The 26794-nt window shown below is 43.9% G+C and overlaps 1 protein-coding gene across 3 annotated transcripts in view; it reads right to left on the reverse strand.

Moving 5' to 3' along the window:
* LOC112228252 (long-chain-fatty-acid--CoA ligase 6) overlaps positions 1-26794 on the reverse strand; it is a 100189-nt gene that overhangs the window by 25615 nt on the left and 47780 nt on the right. Inside the window, exons 1-3 of one of the 3 annotated variants that reach the window (XM_024393415.2) lie at positions 21962-22354; positions 6105-6325; positions 3776-3893 (exon numbers count right to left, since the gene is read on the reverse strand). In XM_024393415.2, coding sequence (XP_024249183.1) covers positions 3776-3893; positions 6105-6325; positions 21962-22007 — 385 coding nt within the window. In that variant the 5' untranslated portion in view covers positions 22008-22354. Of the gene's footprint in view, positions 1-3775; positions 3894-6104; positions 6326-6627; positions 6823-21961; positions 22355-26794 lie in introns of those variants that run through there. The other 2 variants (XM_024393417.2, XM_024393416.2) reach the window with 2 other exon arrangements.

Raw genomic sequence — 26794 nt, forward strand, 5'->3', positions numbered from 1 at the left:
CAAAAACTGCATTACTTTCATGTTTCAGTTCTACCTGCATGCAATAGACAATATGAAATACACCGTTTTTTATAATTCCATTTCCTTTTACTGTAAACCACTCTACATTTGTTGGTTGAGTGTCGTATGTGTGCCTTTTTGGCAACATACTATCTAAAAGTGAATGAGTCATCTTTACTTTATAGAATGTACAGTAGATAAAATAGTAAGTGACAGAATTGCTGCAGTAAAAGCTTTATTAGCAACATGAAATTGTGATCAACCAAAATTCCAACATACATGGCCTTTGGTTCAACAACACATCCAACATACATGACCTTTGGTTCAACAACACCTCCAACATACATGGGCTTTGGTTCAACAACACATCCAACATACATGGCCTTTGGTTCAACAACACATCCAACATACATGGCCCTTGGTTCAACAACACATCCAACATACATGACCTTTGGTTCAACAACACATCCAACATACATGGGCTTTGGTTCAACAACACATCCAACATACATGGCCTTTGGTTCAACAACACATCCAACATACATGGCCTTTGGTTCAACAACACCTCCAACATACATGACCTTTGGTTCAACAACACATCCAACATACATGGCCTTTGGTTCAACAACACATCCAACATACATGGCCTTTGGTTCAACAACACATCCAACATACATGGCCCTTGGTTCAACAACACCTCCAACATACATGGCCTTTGGTTCAACAACACATCCAACATACATGGCCTTTGGTTCAACAACACATCCAACATACATGGCCTTTGGTTCAACAACACATCCAACATACATGGCCTTTGGTTCAACAACACCTCCAACATACATGGGCTTTGGTTCAACAACACATCCAACATACATGGCCTTTGGTTCAACAATACCTCCAACATACATGGCCTTTGGTTCAACAACACATCCAACATACATGGCATTTGGTTCAACAACACATCCAACATACATGGGATTTGGTTCAACAACACATCCAGCATACATGGGCTTTGGTTCAACAACACATCCAACATACATGGCCTTTGGTTCAACAACACATCCAACATACATGGCCTTTGGTTCAACAACACATCCAACTTACATGGCCTTTGGTTCAACAACACATCCAACATACATGGCCTTTGGTTCAACAACACATCCAACATACATGGCCTTTGGTTCAACAATACCTCCAACATACATGGCCTTTGGTTCAACAACACATCCAACATACATGGCCTTTGGTTCAACAACACATCCAACATACATGGCCTTTGGTTCAACAACACATCCAACATACATGGCCTTTGGTTCAACAACCCATCCAACATACATGGCCTTTGGTTCAACAACACATCCAACATACATGACCTTTGGTTCAACAACACCTCCAACATACATGGCCTTTAGTTCAACAACACATCCAACATACATGGCCTTTGGTTCAACAACACATCCAACATACATGACCTTTGGTTCAACAACACCTCCAACATACATGGCCTTTGGTTCAACAACACATCCAACATACATGGCCTTTGGTTCAACAACACATCCAACATACATGGCCTTTGGTTCAACAACACATCCAACATACATGGCCTTTGGTTCAACAACACATCCAACATACATGACCTTTGGTTCAACAACACCTCCAACATACATGGCCTTTGGTTCAACAACACATCCAACATACATGACCTTTGGTTCAACAACACATCCAACATACATGGCCTTTGGTTCAACAACACATCCAACATACATGACCTTTGGTTCAACAATACCTCCAACATACATGGCCTTTGGTTCAACAACACATCCAACATACATGACCTTTGGTTCAACAACACATCCAACATACATGGCCTTTAGTTCCAAATGTGTAAAAATACAACACAATTACAGTAAAAAAGGCACTGAAGGGAAAAAACAGTAAAATGCTCCGTTCTGTTCTAATCTATACCATCTTCAGCATTTGGCCACATGTTCTCGTCCACATCACATCTTATGTCGTCTCTCGCTATGCACCTTGGATAGAAATGCTTGGCCTGCCTCATCCACTCCTGGCAGTCTTCAGCTGAGATGTCTCTGCAGCCGGCATCCAGGGGGGACATTTGGTCATGTGGCCGATGATCAAAAATCCTCAATGGGGTTGAGGAAAGGTGAGTAGGGAGGGAGGAAAAGGGAAATCCTTCTTGGATGGGCTGAAAACCAGTTTGTGATTGCATGTGAATGGTGTAATTCTACATTGTCCCATGCAATCACAAATGTCCTTGTGTTTCCTCCCTTTCTGCTTCTGACACCAGTTGTTGGTGGAGGCGCTCAGTGTTGTAGGGACCAATCTGGCATTTCTGCAGGCCCAAACCAGCACTCGAGATTGCAGCACACATTGTGATATTTGCTCCTCTCTGACCCGGCACATCAACGGTGGTCCTTTCCCCGATGACCTTTCTTCCCACCCCACGTGTTTTTGCCAGGTTAAAATTTACATTAATTATTTAATGTGGGTTCTGGTTAGCCTCCAACTCCATGACTCTCTGAAAGAAATCAAACACAGGATGTGTAAGTGCTTTTCAGTATGTCCTACTGTATGTACTGTAACCCACACCATCACACCTCCTCCTCCATGCTTCACGGTGGGAACCACACATGCGGAGATCATCCATTCACCTACTCTGCTTCTCACAAAGACAAGTGGTTGGAACCAAACATCTCAAATTTGGACTCATCAGAACGAAGGACAGATTTCCACTGGTCTAATGTCCATTGCTCGTGTTTCTTGGCCCAAGCAAATCTCTTCTTCTTACTGGTGTCCTTTGGTAGTGATTTCTTTGCAGCAATTCAACCATGAAGGCCTGATTCACGCAGTCTCCTCTGAACAGTTGTTGTTGAGATGTGTCTGTTACTTGAACTCTGTGAAGCATTGATTTGGGCTCCAATTTCTGAGGCTGGTAACTCTAATGAACTTAACTCTGGGTCTTCCTTTCCCGTGGCGGTCCTCATGAGAGCCAGTTTCATCATAGCGCTGGATGTTTTTTGCGACTGTACTTGAAGAAACTTTCAAAGTTCTTGAAATGTTCCGTCTTGAAGTAATGATGGACTGTCGTTTCTCTTTGCATATTTGAGCTGTTCTTGCCATAATATGGACTTGGTCTTTTACCAAATAGGGATGTCTTCTGTATACCACCCCTACCTTGTCACAACACAACTGATTGGCTCAAACGCATAAGGAAAGAAATTCCACAAATGAGCTTTTAACAAGACACACCTGTTAATTGAAATGCATTCCAGGTGACTACCTCATGAAGTTGGTTAAGAGAATGCCAAGAGTGTGCAAAGACATCATCGCGGTAAAGAGTGGTTACTTTGAAGAATCCATTTTTTGGTTACTACATGATTCCATAAGTGTTATTTCATAGTTTTGATGTCTTCACTATTATTCTACAGTGTAGAAAATAGTACAAATAAAGAAAAACCCTTGAATGAGTAGGTGTGTCCAAACTTTTGACTGGTACTGTATACACAGTCTAGTCTGTCTGCGGTCTGACTTTAGGCCTCACCTCAGATGCTACTTCCAATGCTCTCAGTTGCCATGGTAATCTAGATAGTACTTTATCCCCTCACCAGACAGACCACACAGACAGTGCACCAGCACTTTTTCAGACCACAGTGCCTGTGTGTGTGTGTGTGTGTGTGTGTGTGTGTGTGTGTGTGTGTGTGTGTGTGTGTGTGTGTGTGTGTGTGTGTGTGTGTGTGTGTGTGTGTGTACACACCGGCTATGTGGAGGCCTCTCTGGAACACCTCATACATGGTTTTGGCATCCTCGTGGTAGTGTGTCAGCAGATTATTGGGGCTGTCCCCCAGCATGGACCTGCGAACCCCATCTTCATGCTAGAGACAGACAGACATGAGGAGATAGACAGTGAGGCTAGGACACACACACCAAAGTAACAACATGGCTATTTCTGGATGTAGTCCAAATATATATTCCAAATCCAAATCCTTATTCTCTAAGCTATGGGAGCCATTATTATTATTGTTATTATGCAAATTGCCAGCTTTTATACATGTTTCAACAGGTACAGTACAGAAGCCTCAGGGCAGAAAGAGAGATTGGTTTACACGTCGAATATCCGTCTTTAAGCCTTACTCTGATTGAAGTCGGAGTGGTTGCTGACACCTAAGTCAGTCTATGATTGTTTATAGTAGTAAAGGGGGGGTTCCAAGCTGACATTTGAATTGTTTTAAGATGGTTATACTATGGATCATTTAGCTATTTGATTTAGAATTGTAGGACCCTTGTAGATATAAACATATATACAATAATTATTTGATAAAACATTTAATTTAGCCTTTACTACTATAGCCAAGAGAAACGCATTGAATAACACATTCATAAATGTATCATAAGAAACAAGGTTTTGAAGTGTTTGTCCTATATCTAGAACATATGAGTAAGCCCAGGAAATAAATATATATATTTATATATATATATATTTTTGTTTACACATATTTAACCCCTTTTGGGTAGGCACAAAACTACCTTCATACTTCCAGTCATTTCTTTCAACCAGTATCAGTTACCCTCAGACAAGTCCCGTGACACTTGTGGGGGTCGTGGAGAAAAATGGAGAACACCATCATGTTGGCGAAAGCCTCCCCTTTCCATATAGTGGTCATAATAGTTGGTCAAACCGTTCAAACGCTACAGAATTTGGGATGTCTCATGGTCTGACAAACATCGTTCCAGCTCTGACACTTCACCACAGATACGGAAGTGTGACATTGGTAGACAGAGTTTGATGGGGATTTATTTATTTATTATTGTTACTTAGATTGACTCTAGGGGGTTTAAATACCTTCCATTCCTCTCCTGATAAATTGAGTAAAGAGGCCATTATGGTTTGTGGCAACTGGGCATGTGCATGAGAGTTACTCAGTATGAGAGCTACTCAAAGCAAGAAGGAAACGGAAGCAGTGGAGCTGAAACTGTACCTGAAAACTGTCTGTGCATCCGTGTGTGTGTGTGTGTGAGTGTGTGAGTGAGTGAGTGAGTGAGTAAGTGAGTGAGTGAGTGAGTGAGTGAGTGAGTGAGTGAGTGAGTGAGTGAGTGAGTGAGTGAGTGAGTGAGTGAGTGAGTGAGTGAGTGAGTGAGTGAGTGAGTGAGTGTGAGAGTGAGAGTGAGTGAGTGAGTGAGTGTGAGTGAGTGAGTGAGTGAGTGAGTGAGTGTGTGAGTGAGTGAGTGAGTGAGTGAGTGAGTGAGTGAGTGAGTGAGTGAGTGAGTGAGTGAGTGTGTGAGTGTGTGAGTGAGTGAGTGTGTGTGAGTGAGTGTGTGTGTGCGAGCATGCGTCTTCAGTTAATGTAAAACTACAGGGAGACTCCCTGAAAATTCTGATTTGCCAACTGAAACTGGGCTGTTGTGAGGATGTGCCTGAGTCAAGCGGGCGTAAATTAAATGTAATTCCCTTTTTCAGAATGAATCAAACCACCATTTTCTTTCTTTCATGTGTAAAGGCTCTCCAAATCTGTTTCTTATGATTCATAAATACTTTCCTAAACCTAAATAACCTACAAGATCAGAGTATTTTTAAATCTACCAACTGGTGCTGAAATGGAGATGAATGTGTGTATTTAAATAGCTTTCTTTCATTGATTCCTGATATTCTGAACCCGTTCTCTCCATATATTTGAGTAAGTCTGTGGACAAAATTGAAACTAAAAGGTACATCGTATTTAAAGGGATGGTTTAAGCTAAATGTACTAAATAACCTATCGAATGACCACTCCACAAGGAAATCTGTTGGCATGCAAGTGGCAGGGTTTTCAGCAGTTAAATTAAATGTATTCAGAGCGTGCAAGGTAGCCACACCTAAAGAGCGTGTTACGCGATCAAATACTGAGAAGTACGCAGGAAAGGCATTAATTTCTAAGTCTGAATCGGCCCCAAAGCATCTCAGAAAGTGCTGTTCTAGGATCAGGTACACCCTGTATTATTAATTTTGATCTAAAAGACTAAACAGATCCTAGATCAGCACTGCTTTTCTGAGACATGTTCCGAATACAGATCCAGGTGGAGTATTGTATCGTGATTCGTTGGCTTACCGCCACTTCTTCAGACTGGTGTTGGAGATTGCAGGGAGGAGAGATGGCACGTGGCCGTGTGGCAAGCCAGTAGGCCAGCACGGCGGTCAGGGCACCGATGCCCACCAGTGTGGAGATGGGCAGGGAGCGGAAGAACTGGTTTAACTCATCCAGCTCTGGCAGCTGTAGACTGCTCTGCAGCTCCTGGGTCTGCATCCTCTCCATCAGGGTGGAACTCAGCTCTGGAGTGGGATAGCAGGAGGGGGGAGAGAGATAGAGAAGGGAAGAGAGGGGGGCAGAAAGAGAGGAGAAGATAGAGAGGGGGAGGGAGGAGGGGAAGGGAAAGAGAGGGGGAGATGCAGGGTTATGACATACAGAATAAGGCTTTAGCTTGATCCCACAACACAGTGGATCTTTACTATATAAAGTATGTATTGTACCGTACAGCTTTAGAAGTCAGAGATAAACTTAGAAAAGCCGAATGCAAATACAGTACAAAACTATACAATCAAGCATGAAGCCCAGCCCATGATGTATAATATACATTATTCAGTGTGGCAGGTTGGTGGACGGTTTAAATGCTGAATTTCTTTCTCCCGTCCTTAGTGGTGCGAGTCACACATAACAACACCGCACTGCCAATCAGATTCATTTCCTTGTTGTTCTTGGTTCACTATGCAGCAGAAATAGACCGCAGCAATGACAGTTACAGCAGCCACCGTGTGAAACCCCTCATCTACCAAAAGAGAACAGGCCACACTTCCTCTTCTGTCAAAACTGACAAGTACGAGTGTTTTTAACTACAGTACACACTATATATACACACACACAAGTAGGTGGACACCTCTTTAAATTAGTGGATTCGGTCATTTCAGCCACACCCATTGCTGGCAGGTGTATAAAATCGAGCACACAGCCTTGCAATCTCCATAGACAAACATTGGCAGTAGAATGGCCTTACTGAAGAGCTCAGTGACATTTCCAACAAGTAAATTCGTCAACTGTAAGTGCTGTTATTGTGAAGTGGAAACGTCTAGGAGCAACACCGGCTCAGCCGCGAAGTGGTAGGCCATACATGCTCACAGAACGGGACCGCCGAGTGCTGAAGCACGTAAAAATCGCACGTCCTCGGTTGCAACACTCACTACTGAGTTCCAAAATGCCTTTGGAAGCAACGTCAGCACAAGAACTGTTCTTCAGGAGTTTCATGAAATGGGTTTACATGGCCGCACACAAGCGTAAGATCACCATATGCAATGCCAAGCGTTGGCTGGAGAGGTGTAAAGCTCACCGCCATTGGACTGGAGCAGTGGAAACACGTTCTCTGGAGTGATGAATCACGCTTCACCATCTGGTAATCCGATGGGCTAATCTAGGTTTGGTGGATGCCAGGGGAACGATACCTGCCCCAATGCATAGTGCCAACTGTAAAGTTTGGTGGAGGAGGAATAACCGTCTGGGACTGGTTTTCATAGTTCGAGCTAGGCCCCTTAGTTCCAGTGAAGGGAAATCTTTACACTACAGCATACAATGACATTCTAGACAATTCTGTGCTTACAACTTTGTGGCAACAGTTTGGGGAAGGGCCTTTCCTGTTTCAGCATGAAAATTCCCCCGTGCACAAAACGAAGTCCATACAGAAACGGTTTGTCGAGATCGGTGTGGAAGAACTTGACCGGTCAGCACAGAGCCCTGACCTCAACCCCATTGAACATCTTTGGGATGAATTGGAACGCAGACTGCAAGCCAGGCCTAATCGTCCAACATCAGTGCCTCACTAATGCTCTTGTGGCTGAATGGAAGCAAGTCACAGCAGCAATGTTCCAACATGTGCTCTTGATAAGAAGTTACATTGTGTGTCTGTCTTTATTGATTTGTCGAAGGCTTTTGACACCGTGGATCATGCTGTGTTAGTGCAAAGGTTAAAATGTTGTGGAATTACTGGTCATGCTCTAGATTGGTTTATAAATTACCTAGCAAATCGTACACAATATGTAATGGCAGATGGTTGTAAATCTGAGTCCATAGAATTGTGCTCAGGTATATCAACAACATTGGGGATCTTATTGAAACAGCAGATGTTAATTTTTATGCAGATGATACGGTTCTTTATTCAAGTGGTAGTAGTTTATCTTTAGCTTTTGAAAATGCCCAAAGAGCATTTAGCATCATACAACAGAATCTGCATGATTTAAAGCTGGTTGTCAATTCGAGTAAAACAAAATGCATGGTATTTTCAAATGCCAGGCATGTTACTAATCATGTCATTGCTCCATTAGCTGGACATACCGTGGAGCAAGTTAAAGTGTACCGATATTTGGGTGTGTGGGTTGATGATAAGCTGAGCTTCACTGTGCATGTAGAGAACTTGATAAGGAAGCTCAAGCTGAAAATAGGTTTTTATTACCGGCATAAGGCTTGTTTTTCTTTTGAGGCCAGGAAGGAGCTTGTACGATGTACATTACTGGTGGTTTTATATTTTAGTGATGTTATATATATGCAGGCCTCAACCACTACCCTGAGAGCACTTGATTCAGTATATCATGCAGCCCTCAGGATCATTACAAATCAAAAACGTCCAACACATCATTGTGATCACTACAGCGCTGTTGGCTGGTTGTCATTGACCTTGCGTAGGCTTAAACACTGATATACACTGATTTTTAAGGCCATATTAGGTCAAATGCCATTTTATTTCTGTTCTTTTTTAGTCAGGTCAGTAAATAAATATAAATTACGGTCCCATTCTCATTTGCTTCTAACAGTACCAAAAATTAGAACAGGTCATGGTAGAAATAGTTTTAGTAACTTAGCTCCGTGGTCCTGGAATTCTCTCCTGAACATTTAAATATTTGATGATCTACTGTAGTTCCATTGGTGGAGTTTAAACACTTGATCGATGTATATATCATAGAAGAGTGTAAATGTTTAGGCCAGCAGTTTTTAGTCAAGACGTAAAATGTTTTTTGTTGTACTGTATGTGTGTTTATAGTTTTGTTTAATGTTGTGTTAGTGTATGTAAGTTGTTTTGTCTGAAACGTTGTTCCCCCTGCTGCTATTGGACCAGGTCTCTCTTGGAAAACAGATGTTATCTCAATGAGAAAAACCTGTATAAATAAAGGTCAAATTAAAAATAAAAAAATCTGGTGGAAAGCCTTCCCAGAAGGGCAGAGGCTGTTATAGAAGCAAAAGGTGAACCAACTCCATATTAATGACCATGATTTTGGAATGAGATGTTCAACAAGCAGGTGTCCACTTATTTCTGGTCATGAGGTGTACGACCCTATCAGTACCATCTCTATGGGAAAGTTACAGAAAGGTTACAATAATAAGTCATGACGGTAATACTATTACTGCTCATAATGATATACGATGCCTGGTACAAAGGTTGGCTTTACAGCAGGTACGAGCAATGCCGTCAGGGGTATGCCAAATAAAAATGTGATTTGCATTAAAAAAAAACACTAAAAAAAACATGTATTTAAAAAATATAAAAATTCTTCACATTTTCAAATACTCCATTTATATTTTCCAACAGGGCTATACATTTGGGTGAGTTTTTTTTCTTGCCTGAGTAGCCTCGTTTCACTGCCAAAAATCAAATGAATGGTTAGGGTTAGGGATCTAGTGTTCAGCGAAATAACAACCCACTTCCCATGAGCCGGGTTGTAACAAAAACTCACACTCATTCTTATGTTTAAGAAATGTGTAGTATAGTGTTTGTAGCAGGCTTACAACGATGGCGAAAAAACAACATTTGAGATTGCGCTGACCCTGGTGCTAGAGGGGGTACTCAGCTGGATGTTGAATGTTTGAAGGGTACGGGACTATAAAAAGTTTGGAAAACAATGCTTTACACAAACTGATTTCCACACTGCTATACTCATAGAAATACGAATTAATAGAAAGGGCGTCTCCATTCAAGTCAATTGCCAGGGTTTGAGCTTCCAAGTCCAGTCTATTAATTCTTATTTCTATGGCTATATCATCCTCGCCTTCCTTGTTTCAGAGTATTATTATCATACAAGCCTAGGCCTAGAAGTTCAGTAGCTAAGGGTGTTGCTGTCCATTAGACCAGACGTTGACGCCCAGAGGTGGCAGACACCGGCGTCTGTCCGATATTCATCTCAGCCTTTTTCAGCCTTGATGAGGGTGAATTACACTGCCAGAGAGCTCAAAGAGCAGAGCTATACCGGCCATCACACACACACACACACACACACACACACACACACACACACACACACACACACACACACACACACACACACACACACACACACACACACACACACACACACACACACACACACACACACACACACACACAGTCCATTGATACACATTATTTACATATGGCTACCCTGCCAAGAGAGCATGTAAAAGTCAAACAGATCTAAAACATGATGTGTGAATCTATTGCCACAGCGGGATGATGGTGTCATGTGACCTAGCCACAGCTTCCTTGTCCAGAGTGTCTGTCGAGGCCCATTGGGGTTAAGGTGTTGTTATAGAGGAAAACATCAGTCTTGCTGTAATACTGTGCCTTGGGAAAGTATCCAGAACCATTGATTTTTTATCTACATTTTGCTACATTACAGCCTTATTCTAAAATTGATTAAATTAATTCTACACACAATATCCCATAATGACAAAGCGAAAACAGGTTTTCAGACATTTTTCTCACAAAAGACACCAGAAATATCACACTGGCATAAGTATTCAGACCCTTTTCTATGAAACTCAAAATTGAGCTCAGGTGCATCATGTTTTAATTTATCATCCTTGAGATGTTTCTAAAACTTGATTGGAGTCCACCTGTATTACATTTAAATGATTGGACATTATTTGAAAAGGCACCCACAGTTGACAGTGCATGTCAGAGCAAAAACCAAGCCATGAGGTCAAAGGAATTGTCCATAGAGCTCAGAGACAGGATTGCACAGATCTTGGGAAGGCACCAAAAAATCTGCAGCATTGAATGTCCCCAAGAACACAGTGGCCTCCATCATTCTTAAATGGAAGAAGTTTGGAACCACCAAGACTCGTCCTAGAGTTACCTGCCCGGCCAAACTCAGCAATCAGGGGAGAAGGAACTTGGTCAAGGAGGTGACCAAGAACCCAATGGTCGCTCTGAAAAAGCTCCAGAGTTCCTCTGTGGAGATGGGAGAACCTTCCAGAAGAACAACCATCTCTGCAGCACTCCACCAATAAGGCCTTTATAGTAGAGTGGCCAGACGGAAGCCACTCCTCAATAAAAGGCACATGACATCCCGCTTGGAGTTTGCCAAAAGGCACCTAATGGACTCTCAGACCATAAGATTCTCTGGCCTGAATGCCAAGCGTCACATCTGGAGGAGACCTGGTACCATCCCTACGGTGCAGCATGGTGGTGGCAGCATCACGCTGTGGGGATGTTATTCAGCGGCAGGGACTTGGAGACTAGTCAGGATCGAGGGAAAGATAAACTGAGCAAAGTACAGAGAGATCATTGAGAGACCTGAAAATAGCTGTGCAGTGATGCTCCCCATCTAACCTGACAGAGCTTGAGAGGATTTGCAGAGAAGAATGGGAGAAACTCCCCAAACACAGGTGTGCCAAGCTTGTAGCGTCATACCCAAGAAGACTCAAGGCTGTAATCGCTGCCAAAGGTGCTTTAGCAAAGTACTGAGTAAAGGGTCTGAATACTTATGTTAATGTTATATCAGTTTTTTATTTTTAATACATTTGCAAAAATAATAATAATAATTTTGTTTTCTCATTATGGGGTATTGTGTGTAGATTGATGAGGGGAAAAAAACTCTTAAATCAATTTTAGAATAAGGCTGTAACGTAACAACATGTGGAGGCGTCTGAATACTTCCCGAATGCACTGTATATATGGCTCCTTTGCTACATTAACCAGTGACACGGCTATACAGACCCTGGCAGGGAGACTCCTCCTGGTCCCAAATGGCATCCTGTTCCCTTTAATTTCCCACCACTTTTGACCAGGGCCTATAGGGCTCTGTTCAAAATTAGTGAACTATATAGGAAATAGGGTGCCATTTGGAACACACACTGAGTTCATACATGCTGGTGTGATTTCTGGGTTACAACAGTCCCCGATGAGCCTGCCTGGCCACACCGTCGCCGAGGGAGAGGGGATGCCTGCTGATACCAGGCGAGCGAGCGAGACTGTGCACATGACTGCATGTTGTGCATGTGAATGCATGAGATTGTGTGTGCTACTGTAAATGTGTGTGGCGGAGGAGATGCTCTGTTGTTGCCTGGGGGATATGAATGAAAGTCAGCATGTGCGTGCTTGCGTGCGTGTTAGCTGTAGGCTACATGTGGCAGCAGGACCACAGGCGGTGGCTGGCAGGATGTGAGGTGTGAGTAACATGGCAGAGGGGGAAGAACATGGGAAGCATAAAGGGAATACACAGTAGGTCACACATTTGCTTTCATTGAATGGGCAATCAGAGACACACATGCCATACGCTCCCTTCCTGTTGCTCTGCAAAGCTTACAGTACATAGCTTAGCATCTGTGGTAACAATAGAGCAGAGGGAAATGTCAAACTCTACTGCAAAGGTACGTGTAGATATAGGCTAGTCCTAGGCTAGTTGAATTGAACACGCTAGCCTGAAGAATGGGTACATGATTGAACAACACGGGCATCCTGGTCCATCTCAGGAGATCACATTGTGCTTCATTGTCTGTGTGTCAATGTATTATTCATTCTAATTACACCAAACTAGCTGACACTATTGAGGCTATTGATTTCAAGGTAGAGCCATTAAAGGCTCTGGTCTAGGGAAGTCTACCCACCTCAACACAAACACCAGTCAACTTGCTGTTCAGTGCTTGTTTAACAGTTGTTTCAATGGCCATTGAGTTCAGTAACATACTGAACACTAAACACCACAGACAAACAGGCCAGAATTAATCACACGGATATGGATTGATGATGTCACTACATGTCTACTTACGTCCTTGTTACAATGTCATGTAAAGTCACAACATTAGTCATCACATTGTAGCATCCCTGTAACAATGCGTATGCAATGGAAAACATTCACAAAATCTTTGGAGAGACTTTATAGGCCTAATAGTATATTAGAGAAAGATTTTCATCTAACTGTTGACTGAACCTTTCCACTGAAACAGGGTAGCATAATGTGATGTGTCCCAGTCTGGTCCACCCCAGAGTTGATGGATGCCTTCCGAGCACTAAGTGGTAACACAACTTAACCTGTGTGAGGCTACGATACCTGTCCCGTTGTGACCGGTAGAGGCTATCTGAGGAGCCATATCAACCTGAGACTAGGCCAGGCTAAACGTTGTCCAGGTAGGATACAAAAGTAAAATACCCAATCAACCTTTGAGGAAGTCAAGTCCCCCAGTTGGAGAGTAAGAAAGCTTGGATGTAAACAAGGGGCTAACAGTTGTAGACCCTTCCCCTTAATGATGGCCGCCCATCATCGTCATTAGACTATCGCCGGAGTGTATCTGTATCAGGGTTAGAGGGTTAGCCTATCCTCTCATCCAATAGGGAATGTCTGTTCTCTGCACTTTGTCCTATAGTAACCCAGCCTTACACTAAGCTACTGGAGGATCACTCACAGGTCAAAGCCAGATATATTTAGCCCAGGAAGAGTACTACTGTACTGGGCACAGGGCAGCTGAAGAGCTGCTCAGCATCATCCTCAACAATAACGACCTTGATCAGATAGACCAATCACAGAAGTTGCCTTACCCAGCCTTATTTGTGTTATTAGGGACACAGTGAGCTCAAGATCTCTGTGGCTGGAGGGGTACACAGACAGCGAGATATACATTAGTTTCCTTTATCTGCAGCAGATACACTGTAAACCCCTAGTCATTTTTTATTCAAATACTTATAGTAAGTTGCACTCAAAATTAATTAAAAGTCATTACTTAAAATGTGTATGTGGTACTGACTCAAAACTAAACGAGAAGTCACACCAACAATTTTTTTTAAAGATATGATAACAAATGTTTTTGATATCTGTGTTTCTGCATGTACATGGCGTGATTGATTGAATAAATGTTATGCTACACAAAGATAAATATATTTTTTCTAAACTAATCCAATCATTGAATTTTTGCACCCGTTACTGAACTGGTTGTTCTAGTTTAAATGGCTTAGGTAGTTTCCTCCCACTGTTCTAAGTTAGATACTCCCCATCCCGGATCCGGGAGCGTAATCATCGACTGACACTAATTAGAATAACGCAACGGACATAAATATTACTAGAAAATATTCCTATTCATGAAAATCACAAGTGAAATATACTGAGACACAGCTTAGCCTTTTGTTAATCACCCTGTCATCTCAGATTTTCAAAATATGCTTTACAGCCAAAGCAAGACAAGCATTTGTGTAAGTTTATCGATAGCCTAGCATAGCATTATGTCCAGCTAGCAGCAGGTAACTTGGTCACGAAAATCAGAAAAGCAATCAAATCTCGTGTTTTCACTCACGAGACTCCCAGTTAGATAACCAATGTTCATTTTTTCCAAAAATATAATTTTTGTAGGCGAAATAGCTCTGTTTGTTCTTCACGTTTGGCTGAGAAATCGACCGGAAATTACGGTCACGAAAACGCCAAAAAATATTCCAAATTAGCTCCATAATATCGACAGAAACATGGCAAACGTTGTTTATAATCAATCTTCAAGGTGTTTTTCAAATATCTATTCGATAATATATTAACCGGAACAATTGGTTTTTCAGTAGGACCGATTGGAAAAATGGCTACCGCTGTATTTTACGCGAGAATCACTCTGAGAGCCATCAGGTGACCACTTACACTGTAAAGGTTTTCCTCCTCTTCTTCTGAAGAGGAGAGGCGATAAGGATCGGAGGACCAATATGCGGCATGGTAAGTGTCCATGGTTCTTTTAATAAGAAATACTCAACATGAACACCTGAAATACAAAAGCAATAAAGGTGGAACGAACCAAAACAGTACCGTGTGGTGAAAAACACAGACACAGAAATCAAATCAAATCAAATGTATTTATATAGGCCTTCGTACATCAGCTGATATCTCAAAGTGCTGTACAGAAACCCAGCCTAAAACCCCATACAGCAAGCAATGCAGGTGTAGAAGCACGGTGGCTAGGCAAAACTCCCTAGAAAGGCCAAACCCCAGGAAGAAAGGAAACAAACACCCACCAACAAACAGTGAAACCCAGGCTACCTAAGTATGATTCTCAATCAGAGACAACTAATGACACCTGCCTCTGATTGAGAACCATACTAGGCCGAAACATAGAAATCCCAAAATCATAGAAAAACAAACATAGACTGCCCAACCCAACTCACGCCCTGACCATACTAAATAATGACAAAACAAAGGAAATAAAGGTCAGAACGTGACAGTACCCCCAAAGGTGCGGACTCCGGCCGCAAAACCTTAACCAATAGGGGAGGGTCTGGGTGGGTGTCTGTCCGCGGTGGCGGGACGTGGATCCCACTTCATCATTGTCTTAGTCTACCTCCTTAGCGTCCTTTGAGTGGCGACCCTCGCCGCCGACCTTGGCCTAGGAACCCTAACAACGGGCCCCACTAGACTGAGGGGCAGCTCGGGACTGAGGTAGCTCAGGACTGAGGGGTAGCTCAGGCTGGTTGACGGCTCTGGCAGCTTCTGGCTGACTGACGGCTCTGGCAGCTCCTGGCTGACTGACGGCTCTGGCAGCTCCTGGCTGACTGACGGCTCTGGCAGCTCCTGGCTGAATGGCGGCTCTGGCAGATCCTGGCTGAATGGCGGCTCTGGCAGATCATGGCTGAATGGCAGATCCTGGCTGACTGGCGGCTCTGGCAGATCCTGGCTGACTGGCGGCTCTGGAAGATCCTGGCTGACTGGCGGCTCCGGAAGATCCTGGCTGACTGGCAACTCCGGCGGATCCTGGCTGACTGGCGGCTCCGGCGGATCCTGGCTGACTGGCGGCTCCGGCGGATCCTGGCTGACTGGCGGCTCCGGCGGATCATGGCTGACTGGCGGCTCCGGCGGATCCTGGCTGACTGGCGGCTCCGGCGGATCCTGGCTGACTGGCGGCTCCGGCGGATCCTGGCTGACTGGCGGCTCCGGCGGATCCTGGCTGACTGGCGGCTCCGGTGGAACCTGGCAGACTGGCGGCTCCGGCGGCTCCTTGCAGACGGGAGACTCTAGCAGCTCTGGACAGACGGGAGACTCTAGCAGCTCTGGACAGACGGGAGACTCTAGCAGCTCTGGACAGACGGGAGACTCTAGCAGCTCTGGACAGACGGGAGACTCTAGCAGCTCTGGACAGACGGGAGACTCGAGCAGCTCTGGACAGACGGGAGACTCTAGCAGCTCTGGACAGACGGGAGACTCTAGCAGCTCTGGACAGACGGGAGACTCTAGCAGCTCTGGACAGATGGGAGACTCTAGCAGCTCTGGACAGACAGGAGACTCTGCTAGCACTGGAGAGGAGGAAGGCTGGCAGCGCTGGACAGACGAGGCGTACTGTAGGCCTGGTGCGTGGGGTTGCCACAGGACCCACCAGGCTGGGGAGACCTGCAGGAGGCTTGGTGTTAGGAGGAGGCACCTGAAGGACCGAGCTGTGGGGGAACACTGGAGCTCTGGTGCGCAGCCTTGGCACCACTCCCCCAGGCTGGATAACTACTCTAGCCCGGACCCTCCAGAGTGCAGGCACAGGTTGAACCGGGCTGTGGGTAAGCACGGGAGATCGAGTGCCTACTATGCGCACCTCTCCCTTAGGCACCACTCCCACATTTGCCCAGCACGAGCGGAGCGCAGGCATAGGACGCACTGCACCCTCCCAACGCCCCAGAGACACAGCACGCAGAACCGGCGCAGGATACCCTGGACCGAAACGGCGTACCGGCGACCAGACACGCTGAGCAGGCACCATACGCCCTGGCTGGATGCCCCCACTCGCATGACACTCTCGAGGGGCTGCCTTATAGCGCACCGGGCTATGGGCACGTACTGGCGACACCGTGCGCTTAATCGCATAACACGGTGCCTGACCAGTAACACACTGCTTATAATAAGCACGAGGAGTGAGCTCAGGTCTGCTACCTGGCTTAGCCCCACACCACGTGTTCCCCCCCAAAATGTTTTGGGGCTGCCTCTCGTACCTGTCGCGCTGCCGTGCTGCCTCCTCATATCGCTGCCGCTCCCCATCCTGTGCCTAGGGTTCTTCTCTGTTTAAAATCTCCTCCCATGTCCAGGAGTCCTGTGATGCTGGCTGCTGTTGTTGCTGCTGCTGTCGTCGCTGTCTGTTACCACGCCGCTTGGTCCTTGGTTGGTGGGTGTTTCTGTAAAGGTTTTCCTCCTCTTCTTCTGAAGAGGAGAGGCGAGAAGGATCGGAGGACCAATATGCGGTGTGGTAAGTGTCCATGGTTCTTTTAATAAGAAATACTCAACATGAACACCTGAATACAAAAGCAATAAACGTGGAACGAACGAAAACCAAAACAGTATCGTGTGGTGAAAAACACAGACACGGAAACAAACACCCACCAACAAACAGTGAAACCCAGGCTACCTAAGTATGATTCTCAATCAGAGACAACTAATGACACCTGTCTCTGATTGACAACCATACTAGGCCGAAACATAGAAATCCCAAAATCATAGAAAAACAAACATAGACTGCCCACCCCAACTCACGCCCTGACCATACTAAATAATGACAAAACAAAGGCAATAAAGGTCAGAACGTGACATACACAATGTAGCCACTTACGGGTATTCTTCAACATAAATGCGTAAAACTACATCACAATGCTGTAGACACCTTGGGGAATACGTAGAAAAAAGTAATCTGGTTGATAGCCCATTCACTGCTCAATAGGGACGTATTGGAACGCAGAGCTTTCAAAACATGAGGCACTTCCGGATTGGATTTTTCTCAGGCTTTCGCCTGCAATATCAGTTCTGTTATACTCACAGACAATATTTTTACAGTTTTGGGAACTTTAGAGTGTTTTCTATCCTAAGCTGTCAATTATATGCATATTCTAACATCTTGTCCTAACAAAATATCCAGTTTACTTTGGGTATGTTATTTTTCCAAAAATGAAAATACTGCCCCCTAGTCACAACAGGTTCTTAACCCTGGCAGTCATCAATGCAGGTTGTGGGTTAATACAAATTTAAACTCTTGGAAAGCCTAACAAGTCCAATAGGAATTAGACATCGCTTTGAAGCCAGCATAATGGGATTTACAGTTAGGGATGCAAAATTCTGGTAGATTTTCCAGGTTTTTCAGAAATCCTGGTTGGAAAATTACTGGAAATGTTTTTGGGAAAGTTGGTGGAATTTTGAATCCTACTTACAGGCCTGACGTGGGCTGTAAACTATGAGTTTCAGTCAACTGTATAAGGCCTTATGATATATGTAATGCTTCAATTATATCGATAACATTTGTCTAGGAGCTCACTTGGTGAAGGCCACATAACTGAAATTCAATGAATTTAACAACCATGTCTCTGTCACAAAAAAATTCACTCATGGGTGGTAATTCTACAATTCAATCGAAAGGGATACTGGGAAATTATTGGAGGCCTGGCTTCCATATCTTACAACTTTTTTTTATTAGTATTACTCATATCAAATTAGTACTACTCAATTCAGCTATTTAAGTTTAACACATTTTTTTTAGGTAATTGGTTTCCTCAAAACTTTGAGTAGTCAGAACTTATCCGGTTTTACAGTGTAGAGTCCATTTAGTTAATTTTCCATACATGTACTGTTTCTTTCCTTTTGAAATCAATTTTTATTTGTCACATGCGCCGAATACAACAGGTATGTTGTAGACCTTACTGTAAAATGCTTACTTACATGCCCTTAACCTACAAAGCAGTTTTAAGAAATATATTTACTCACTAAATAAACAAAATAAATGTAGCTAGGCCCACTGTATCTTTGGTTACTGTTCATGCACCCTACCGGTAGCTCAAGGGTTGTGAATGGAAGGTGTAGGGTTGACCTCAGAGGCTTAAATCAAGGGGGAGGAACACACCATGCACACTTGGCCTGAGTCCCACCCCCTCTCCCCATCTGCAGAGAGTACCCAGCAATAAGCCTCTGCTGCCATGAGATTACGGCCTGTTTTCTCTCTCTCTCTCTCTCTCTCTCTCTCTCTCTCTCTCTCTCTCTCTCTCTCTCTCTCTCTCTCTCTCTCTCTCTCTCTCTCTCTCTCTCTCTCTCTCTCTCTCTCTGTCTCTCTCTCTGTCTCTCTCTCTCTCTCTCTCTCTCTCTCTCTCTCTCTCACAGTGTCACCTCTGCAGATTCACAACCACTTTAAGCCCATTGTATGCATGCTGCGCACATCCACACCTTCCATGCCACACAAGGAGGAAAAGCAGCAGCACTAATATAGGAACAGGGCACACTTGCTTCTCGTGGTGTACACTTAAAGGAGTGCTGAAACGCATCCGACTGTATCAGATTTCCCAATTGACTTCTACAAACCTATGATTACACTCAGCGAGGACTGCGAGGGGGTAAAGGAGAAACGCGTTTGGCCTAGTTTGTGCCTGGTTGGCCACCGTATCACACCACCCTGAGCAGACGCTGCAGCTACTCTTGCTCTCTCCCCCATCCTCCCTCCCACTCCCTAAACCCAGAGTGCCTCCCTTCCTACAGAAAATCACACATGTCGTTTTGCAGACGGTATACTATAGTACTGAGTACATGCACACATCTATAGACAAACGCACACACATTCAAACTAGCAGGAGTTTGTTTGTATGTGGGTGCGTTTGTCTGTAGATGTGTGCATGTACTCAGTACTGTAGTATACAGTCTGTAAAACGACATGTGTGATTTTCTGTAGGAAGGGGATGTCAGGCAATGCTTTTTAAGAGTGATCTAATGAAACCCAGTAAAGCATGTGATGAATCAGGAGAGGACGTAACCCTCGTCCAGTACTTTCCGTTTGGTCAATGTAGTCCAATATATGTGATGGATTATATGAGAAGTAGGCATATAATTTCCCCTCTTTATGAGGTTACATAAATATGAATATGAACCTGTTAATTAAGCAATAAGGCTTGGGAGTGTGTGGTATATACCACAGCTAAAGGCTGTTCTTAGGCACAATGCAACGCAGAATGCCTAGAAACAGCCCTTAGACGTGGTATATTGGCAATATACCATAAACCCCTGAGGTGCCTTATTGCTATTATAAACTGTTTACCAATGGAATTAGAGCAGTACAAATAAATGTTTGGTCATACCCATATTATAGGTCTGACATAACATGGCTGTCAGCCTATCAGCATTCAGAGCTCGAACCACCCAGTTTATAATGTAAATGAACACCTCATGTATATAGTAGTAACATAGCCTAATGTACAGAGCTTGATATTATGTACACTCTTCGATTGCAATGTTCCTAAATTACAGAGACAACACTTAACTACCACTGGTAGCCCTGTAATATTACTTCATACAGCCTAGAAAGGTTTCATGATGACTTAAAAGGTAAGCTAATTGAGAAATGCAGCCTACAATGTTCAGAAAATACAGAATTTTGGCAAAACGTTTCAGTCTGTGATGAGTGGAGCATGTGTCTTATCCTGTAAATTATTGAGAGGGGAAAAAGAATAGGTTTACCTGTGTAGTACCTCAGATGTTAAAACAATGCATTATGCATGACGAGGAGTAGCATTTGACAGCGTACAATGGCTGTAAAGTAAACGTTGAGAACGCAACAGAAGTACAGGCCTTAGGCTTGGCTACTTTATATTTTGGGCACGAGGTTACTATAGATCAAACATGCTGATATGTTGAGTATATGCCCAAATGTATTTTAAAATGGTCCCATTTTACCCCATGCCCCTGACTGGTGGAATAAAACTGTTTTACAGACCGTTACTCCAGAGAGTGCTAAATATGCTCGGACTGGAAGCAGTGTTTCAGGACCCTCACCATTGAACAGCTCCTTCCAATCAGACAAGATCGCTTCAGCGCGTGAAGGCGCACGTCACACTATGGCAGGGGTAGATTTAGAAGCAAACATTCATCGGCAACCACTGTGCCACGTCGCAATAAAGACATATCCTACATTCAATTATGGCTTGCAAAATATACAATATTTTGTTCTATTTATATCTGTCTGACTGTCTGATAATTGCTTACATTTACGACGATGCATGCTAGCATCAGTCATTGAGTCACTGATAGGCAACATGCAGTTGCTAGGTGGTTTTCATTACGCAGAGATAGCGTACCCTATAGTAGGCTATTGCACATGACCTTAGCCTGCCGACAATACTTTTTCATTTTGAAGCATGTCATGTGGAATAACTTCGTATACAGAATAGGCTACCGTAAATATGTATAATTCATTAAAACACAAAATAATATCTAGGCCTAAGTGAAGAAAAAAAATGTACCGACCCATTTGTCGTATGCGTAGAATTTTGGCGTTATGGTATGCTATGATCTTGCCCATGTCATGCCATATGCCTGTAATTGCAAGGCCGGCTTCGAATAAAATCGTTGTTCTGTGAAGATGTCCAAAAAACTGGTGTTGCCTATTATTAAGAGTAGTTCATCAAATAGGTTACGTTATAGTGCTGCACACCCTGTCAGACCGGCAGGTATGCACATAAAGATAACCTTTCCAAGAGGCATTCCTCCTAGGCCGGACGCGAATAACTGTATCCAGAAAATGTATTCATATCATGCAGGCCACTCTATAGGCTATTCTAAATATGGAAACTGCACCCGTAAAAATAATTTATCCTATATGAATTGTAAATCAATAACCTGTCTCACAATTTCAGAGAGGCTGCGCCCATGCAATACATGGCACCTGCTATTCTATGGTGAACATAATGAATGAAAATATATGAAACTCACCTAATATAATCCAGATAGACCCAGAGATCAGAACGAAGGCAAGCATTCCTTTCTCATTGAGTCTGCTGTCGCAGCACACAGCCCGGTGCAAGAGCCTACAACTGCAGCATCGACTGCAGTACCAGCCGGCAATCTGGGAGATTATGAGAACCAACGAGTAATACAAGGCTACTGCGAGCCAGTCAATACAGCATGCAACGTCCAACCGGTTACAGGAGCCTATTTGCCTTGGAGAGTAGAAATTAGTATAGGTGCACACGAGAAGATAAGAAAAATGCCTCCTCAAATATGAACGAATACAATTCCTCCTGGACTATATATTTTATATAACCTCTAGGTAGTCTATAGGCTGCCCTTCGCAACGGCCTACCCACTGAAATTAAAGGGTTTAGCCTGCGTCAGAGGGGAGATGCGCGAGTAGCAAGGTTATGCAGGGATAATTGTAAGGGTGACTATAGCGGTAGGCTGTTATAGCGGACTATTTATTTTCTTTCTTTTTTATTCACTACACGAATACATTTATATTACCAACATGCAAGGCAGCATGGGTGCTGTGTATAAACGCGTTAACAGACCAAATTGATGTTTGATTTTTGTACATGATGAGGCTATTAGATTTAGATAATGTTCATGATGATGTCTGATAATAGTTCTGTGTAGTCTCTGTCCTGTAATAGATGTAGCCTACATATCGGCATTTTATTATCGGGAGGTATATCGCCTAGGCTACAGTAGGCTATGCAAGTTATAGCGGATTCTAGAGTTGGGTTTACTAGGTACATTTCAGTAAATTTCCTTGGGGAATATGTTTGAGTCCTGCTAATTCACAATTCCCCAAGAGTGAGATGGGTTGGAGACACTTGTCACGTGACATGACACCACCCCTGAATTAACATCACCTTGAAAATTCACCCTACACAGCAAGGGGAGTGCCCATCCCTTCAGCTGCTGCTGATGTAACCTCATCTATAGGCAATTGCCACAGCCATGGCCGGCTCTGGGCATAAGCGACATAGGCGGTCGGCTTGGGCCCCCGGCCGTTAGTTGGCCCCGACCCCCTAACTCAGTCGGGTCTCAATTTACTGTTAGGCGTTAGAATAGTAGAATACACAAGGTGCAATTTATACATTTGGTTGTGCATCAGCAGTTTTCCTCTTGCTATGTCAGTCAAACTGTAATTTTTTCTCTCTGCCCCATGGTAAAACGAGAGTCATGGCATGAAATGAGTTGTACAATTAGAACATTTTCCCTCTGACTCATGGCAAAATGTGTAGAATTGCAGATAACTTGCTTTAAAACGGCAACATTTAGTCTATTCCCAAGGCAACATGTGTAGAATTTGCAGGAAATTAACGTACATTTTTTTTCTCTCCACCATCAAGAGGTGGGCCACTAAAATGTTTTGCACGCAAGGTGCGGGGCCGCAACAAAATCTTGTTTAGGGCCACCAAAAGGCTAAAGCCTGTCCTCCGCACAGGCATGTAAACCTGGGATATCTACCATTCAAATCTTTCTTTAGTGGGAGTGACCATATAATTCTATAGGAGTGATCTACTGAGTCAAGTATTCGTCATCATTTAATTTTAGCGAATCACACAACTGTGAGGCGTGGCTCTGTGCTTGTTGTGTGCTAGCACGTTCATATCCTAGTCCTATATCCTAGCCTAGTTCGTACTCCTACATTTCCGACCTGCTAACTGGTTGAACGCGGCAAGTCTGAAATTTCAGAGTTTCCTAGTTTCAACTTGCACATGAATGCGTCATTAGTGCATGGAGGAGGGTTAGGGGGAAGAGTTTGTGTGAGATGATTGTTTGGCAGATTAAGTCGATTAAACCAATGCGGCACCTGGAGTTTCTCCCGGCTCTCTGCTAACGAAAACCAAGTTTGACGCGTTGGTCCGACGCTCTTCGTGTATTTGGATTGAAGTGTCTGGGAACGAGATTACGGCTGCTGCAATGTCAAATGTGCATGACCATTTGATAGGACCGCACACAGAGATACATTTCTACTTCTTGGCTTGTCATATATAGACTATATCACACCATACTGTAGCCTATTTTATACAACTGGTTAATTTCGACACCATTTTGAGTAGGCCTAGCCTACACACGCTCTAGGGATGTGATTATTGTTTGGATAACCTTATATGCTATCATGTATTGATTATATTATTTAAAAATATTAATTCTATATATTTTTTCACTCTTTATGTGATGCGCAATGCAGAGAACACTGGAAGAATAATGATCATTTAATTACCATAGGGAATTATTGTAATGTTTGTTTATGTTAGTATTCAGCTAACCACGGTTTGTGGTCATCAGCTATCCTTTAGCTTGAAAATCTATCGGCAGTTCTGTACGGCGCAGCGCGGCTCGGAACGGAACATACCGGACCAATTTTTCTCTCCATGTCCCTGGATTTCGACTGCTCTCTGGACATTCATACCCGGATCTCACAGCTAGCTAGCTGCTATCCGTGTGACTATCGGCCTTCGTCGATTCCGGAGCAAACATAAATTATTCCGGAGCTAGCCAGCTCCGTCAATCACTCCTGAGTTCCATCAATCACTCCTGGGCTGCAGTCACCTATCCGGACCCGTTTTACTGCCTACGCGGAGCCCCACCGGGCCTTCACAACTGGACTGCCAACGTTATCTACCCGAAGGAGATCCGGCTTGCTCCTCCGTCACGACGTTACCTGAACGCCCATCTGCGGCCTGCTAACCGTTAGCTGTCTTACCGGCTGCTATCTGAATAGACAATCGGACAATTTATTTATTTGTATTATTATTATGTTTTCTTCTTGGGCCTCTGTAACTATATCTATTGTTTTTATTTTTGTTGTTGTTGTGTGATTTGGATTAATCCCCTCTACCACACGGAACCCCACTAATCTACTGAGAGGTGGCTAACAACAGACCTCCGTCCTATGCTAGCTTGCTACCGATGGCCTGGCTAGCTGTCTAAATCGCCGTGACCCCCAACCAACCTCTCCACTCACTGGACCCTTTTGATCACTCGACTAAGCATGCCTCTCCTTAATGTCAATATGTCTTGTCCATTGCTGTTCTGCTTAGTGTTTATTGGCTTATTTCTCTGCCTCTAGCCTCTAGTCCTGCTCACTATACCTTATCCAACCTATTAGTTCCACCACCCACACATGCAATGACATCTCCTGGTTTCAATGATGTTTCTAGAGACAATATCTCTCTCTTCATCACTCAATACCTAGGTTTACCTCCACTGTATTCACATACTACCATACCTTTGTCTGTACATTATACCTTGATGCTATTTTACCGCCCCCAGAAACCTCCTTTTACTCTATGTTCCAGACGTTCTAGACGACCAATTCTCATAGCTTTTAGCCGTACCCTTATTCTACTCCTCCTATGTTCCTCTGGCGATGTAGAGGTGAATCCAGGCCCTGCAGTGCCTAGCTCCACTCCTATTCCCCAGGCTCTCTCTTTTGACGACTTCTGTAACCGTAATAGCCTTGGTTTCATGCATGTTAACATTAGAAGCCTCCTCCCTAAGTTTGTTCTATTCACTGCTTTAGCACACTCTGCCAACCCGGATGTTCTAGCTGTGTCTGAATCCTGGCTTAGGAAGACCACCAAAAATTCAGAAATTTTAATTCCAAACTACAACATTTTCAGACAAGATAGAACTGCCAAAGGGGGCGGTGTTGCAATCTACTGCAAAGATAGCCTGCAGAGTTCTGTCCTACTATCCAGGTCTGTACCCAAACAATTTGAACTTCTACTTTTAAAAATCCACCTCTCTAAAAACAAGTCTCTCACCGTTGCCGCCTGCTATAGACCACACTCTGCCCCCAGCTGTGCTCTGGACACCATATGTGAACTGATTGCCCCCATCTATCTTCAGAGTTCGTGCTGCTAGGCGACCTAAACTGGAACATGCTTAACACCCCAGCCATCCTACAATCTAAACTTGATGCCCTCAATCTCACACAAATTATCAATGAACCTACCAGGTACCTCCCCAAAGCCTTAAACACGGGCACCCTCATAGATATCATCCTAACCAACTTCCCCTCTAAATACACCTCTGCTGTCTTCAACCAAGATCTCAGCGATCACTGCCTCATTGCCTGCATCTGTAATGGGTCAGCGGTCAAACGACCTCCACTCATCACTGTAAAACGCTCCCTGAAACACTTCTGCGAGCAGGCCTTTCTAATCAACCTGGCCGGGGTATCCTGGAAGGATATTGATCTCATCCCGTCAGTAGAGGATGCCTGGATATTTAAAAAAAATGCCTTCCTAACCATCTTAAATAAACATGCCCCATTCAAGAAATTTAGAACCAGGAACAGATATAGCCCTTGGTTCTCCCCAGACCTGACTGCCCTTAACCAACACAAAAACATCCTATGGCGTTCTGCATTAGCATCGAACAGCCCCTGTGATATGCAGCTGTTCAGGGAAGCTAGAAACCATTATACACAGGCAGTTAGAAAAGCCAAGGCTAGCTTTTTCAAGCAGAAATTTGCTTCCTGCAACACTAACTCAAAAAGTTCTGGGACACTGTAAAGTCCATGGAGAATAAGAACACCTCCTCCCAGCTGCCCACTGCACTGAAGATAGGAAACACTGTCACCACTGATAAATCCACCATAATTGAGAATTTCAATAAGCATTTTTCTACGGCTGGCCATGCTTTCCACCTGGCTACTCCTACCCCGGTCAACAGCACTGCACCCCCAACAGCAACTCGCCCAAGCCTTCCCCATTTCTCCTTCTCCCAAATCCATTCAGCTGATGTTCTGAAAGAGCTGCAAAATCTGGACCCCTACAAATCAGCCGG

The sequence above is a fragment of the Oncorhynchus tshawytscha genome, linkage group LG30 (genome assembly GCF_018296145.1).
Source record: "Oncorhynchus tshawytscha isolate Ot180627B linkage group LG30, Otsh_v2.0, whole genome shotgun sequence".
Classification (NCBI taxonomy): domain Eukaryota; kingdom Metazoa; phylum Chordata; class Actinopteri; order Salmoniformes; family Salmonidae; genus Oncorhynchus; species Oncorhynchus tshawytscha.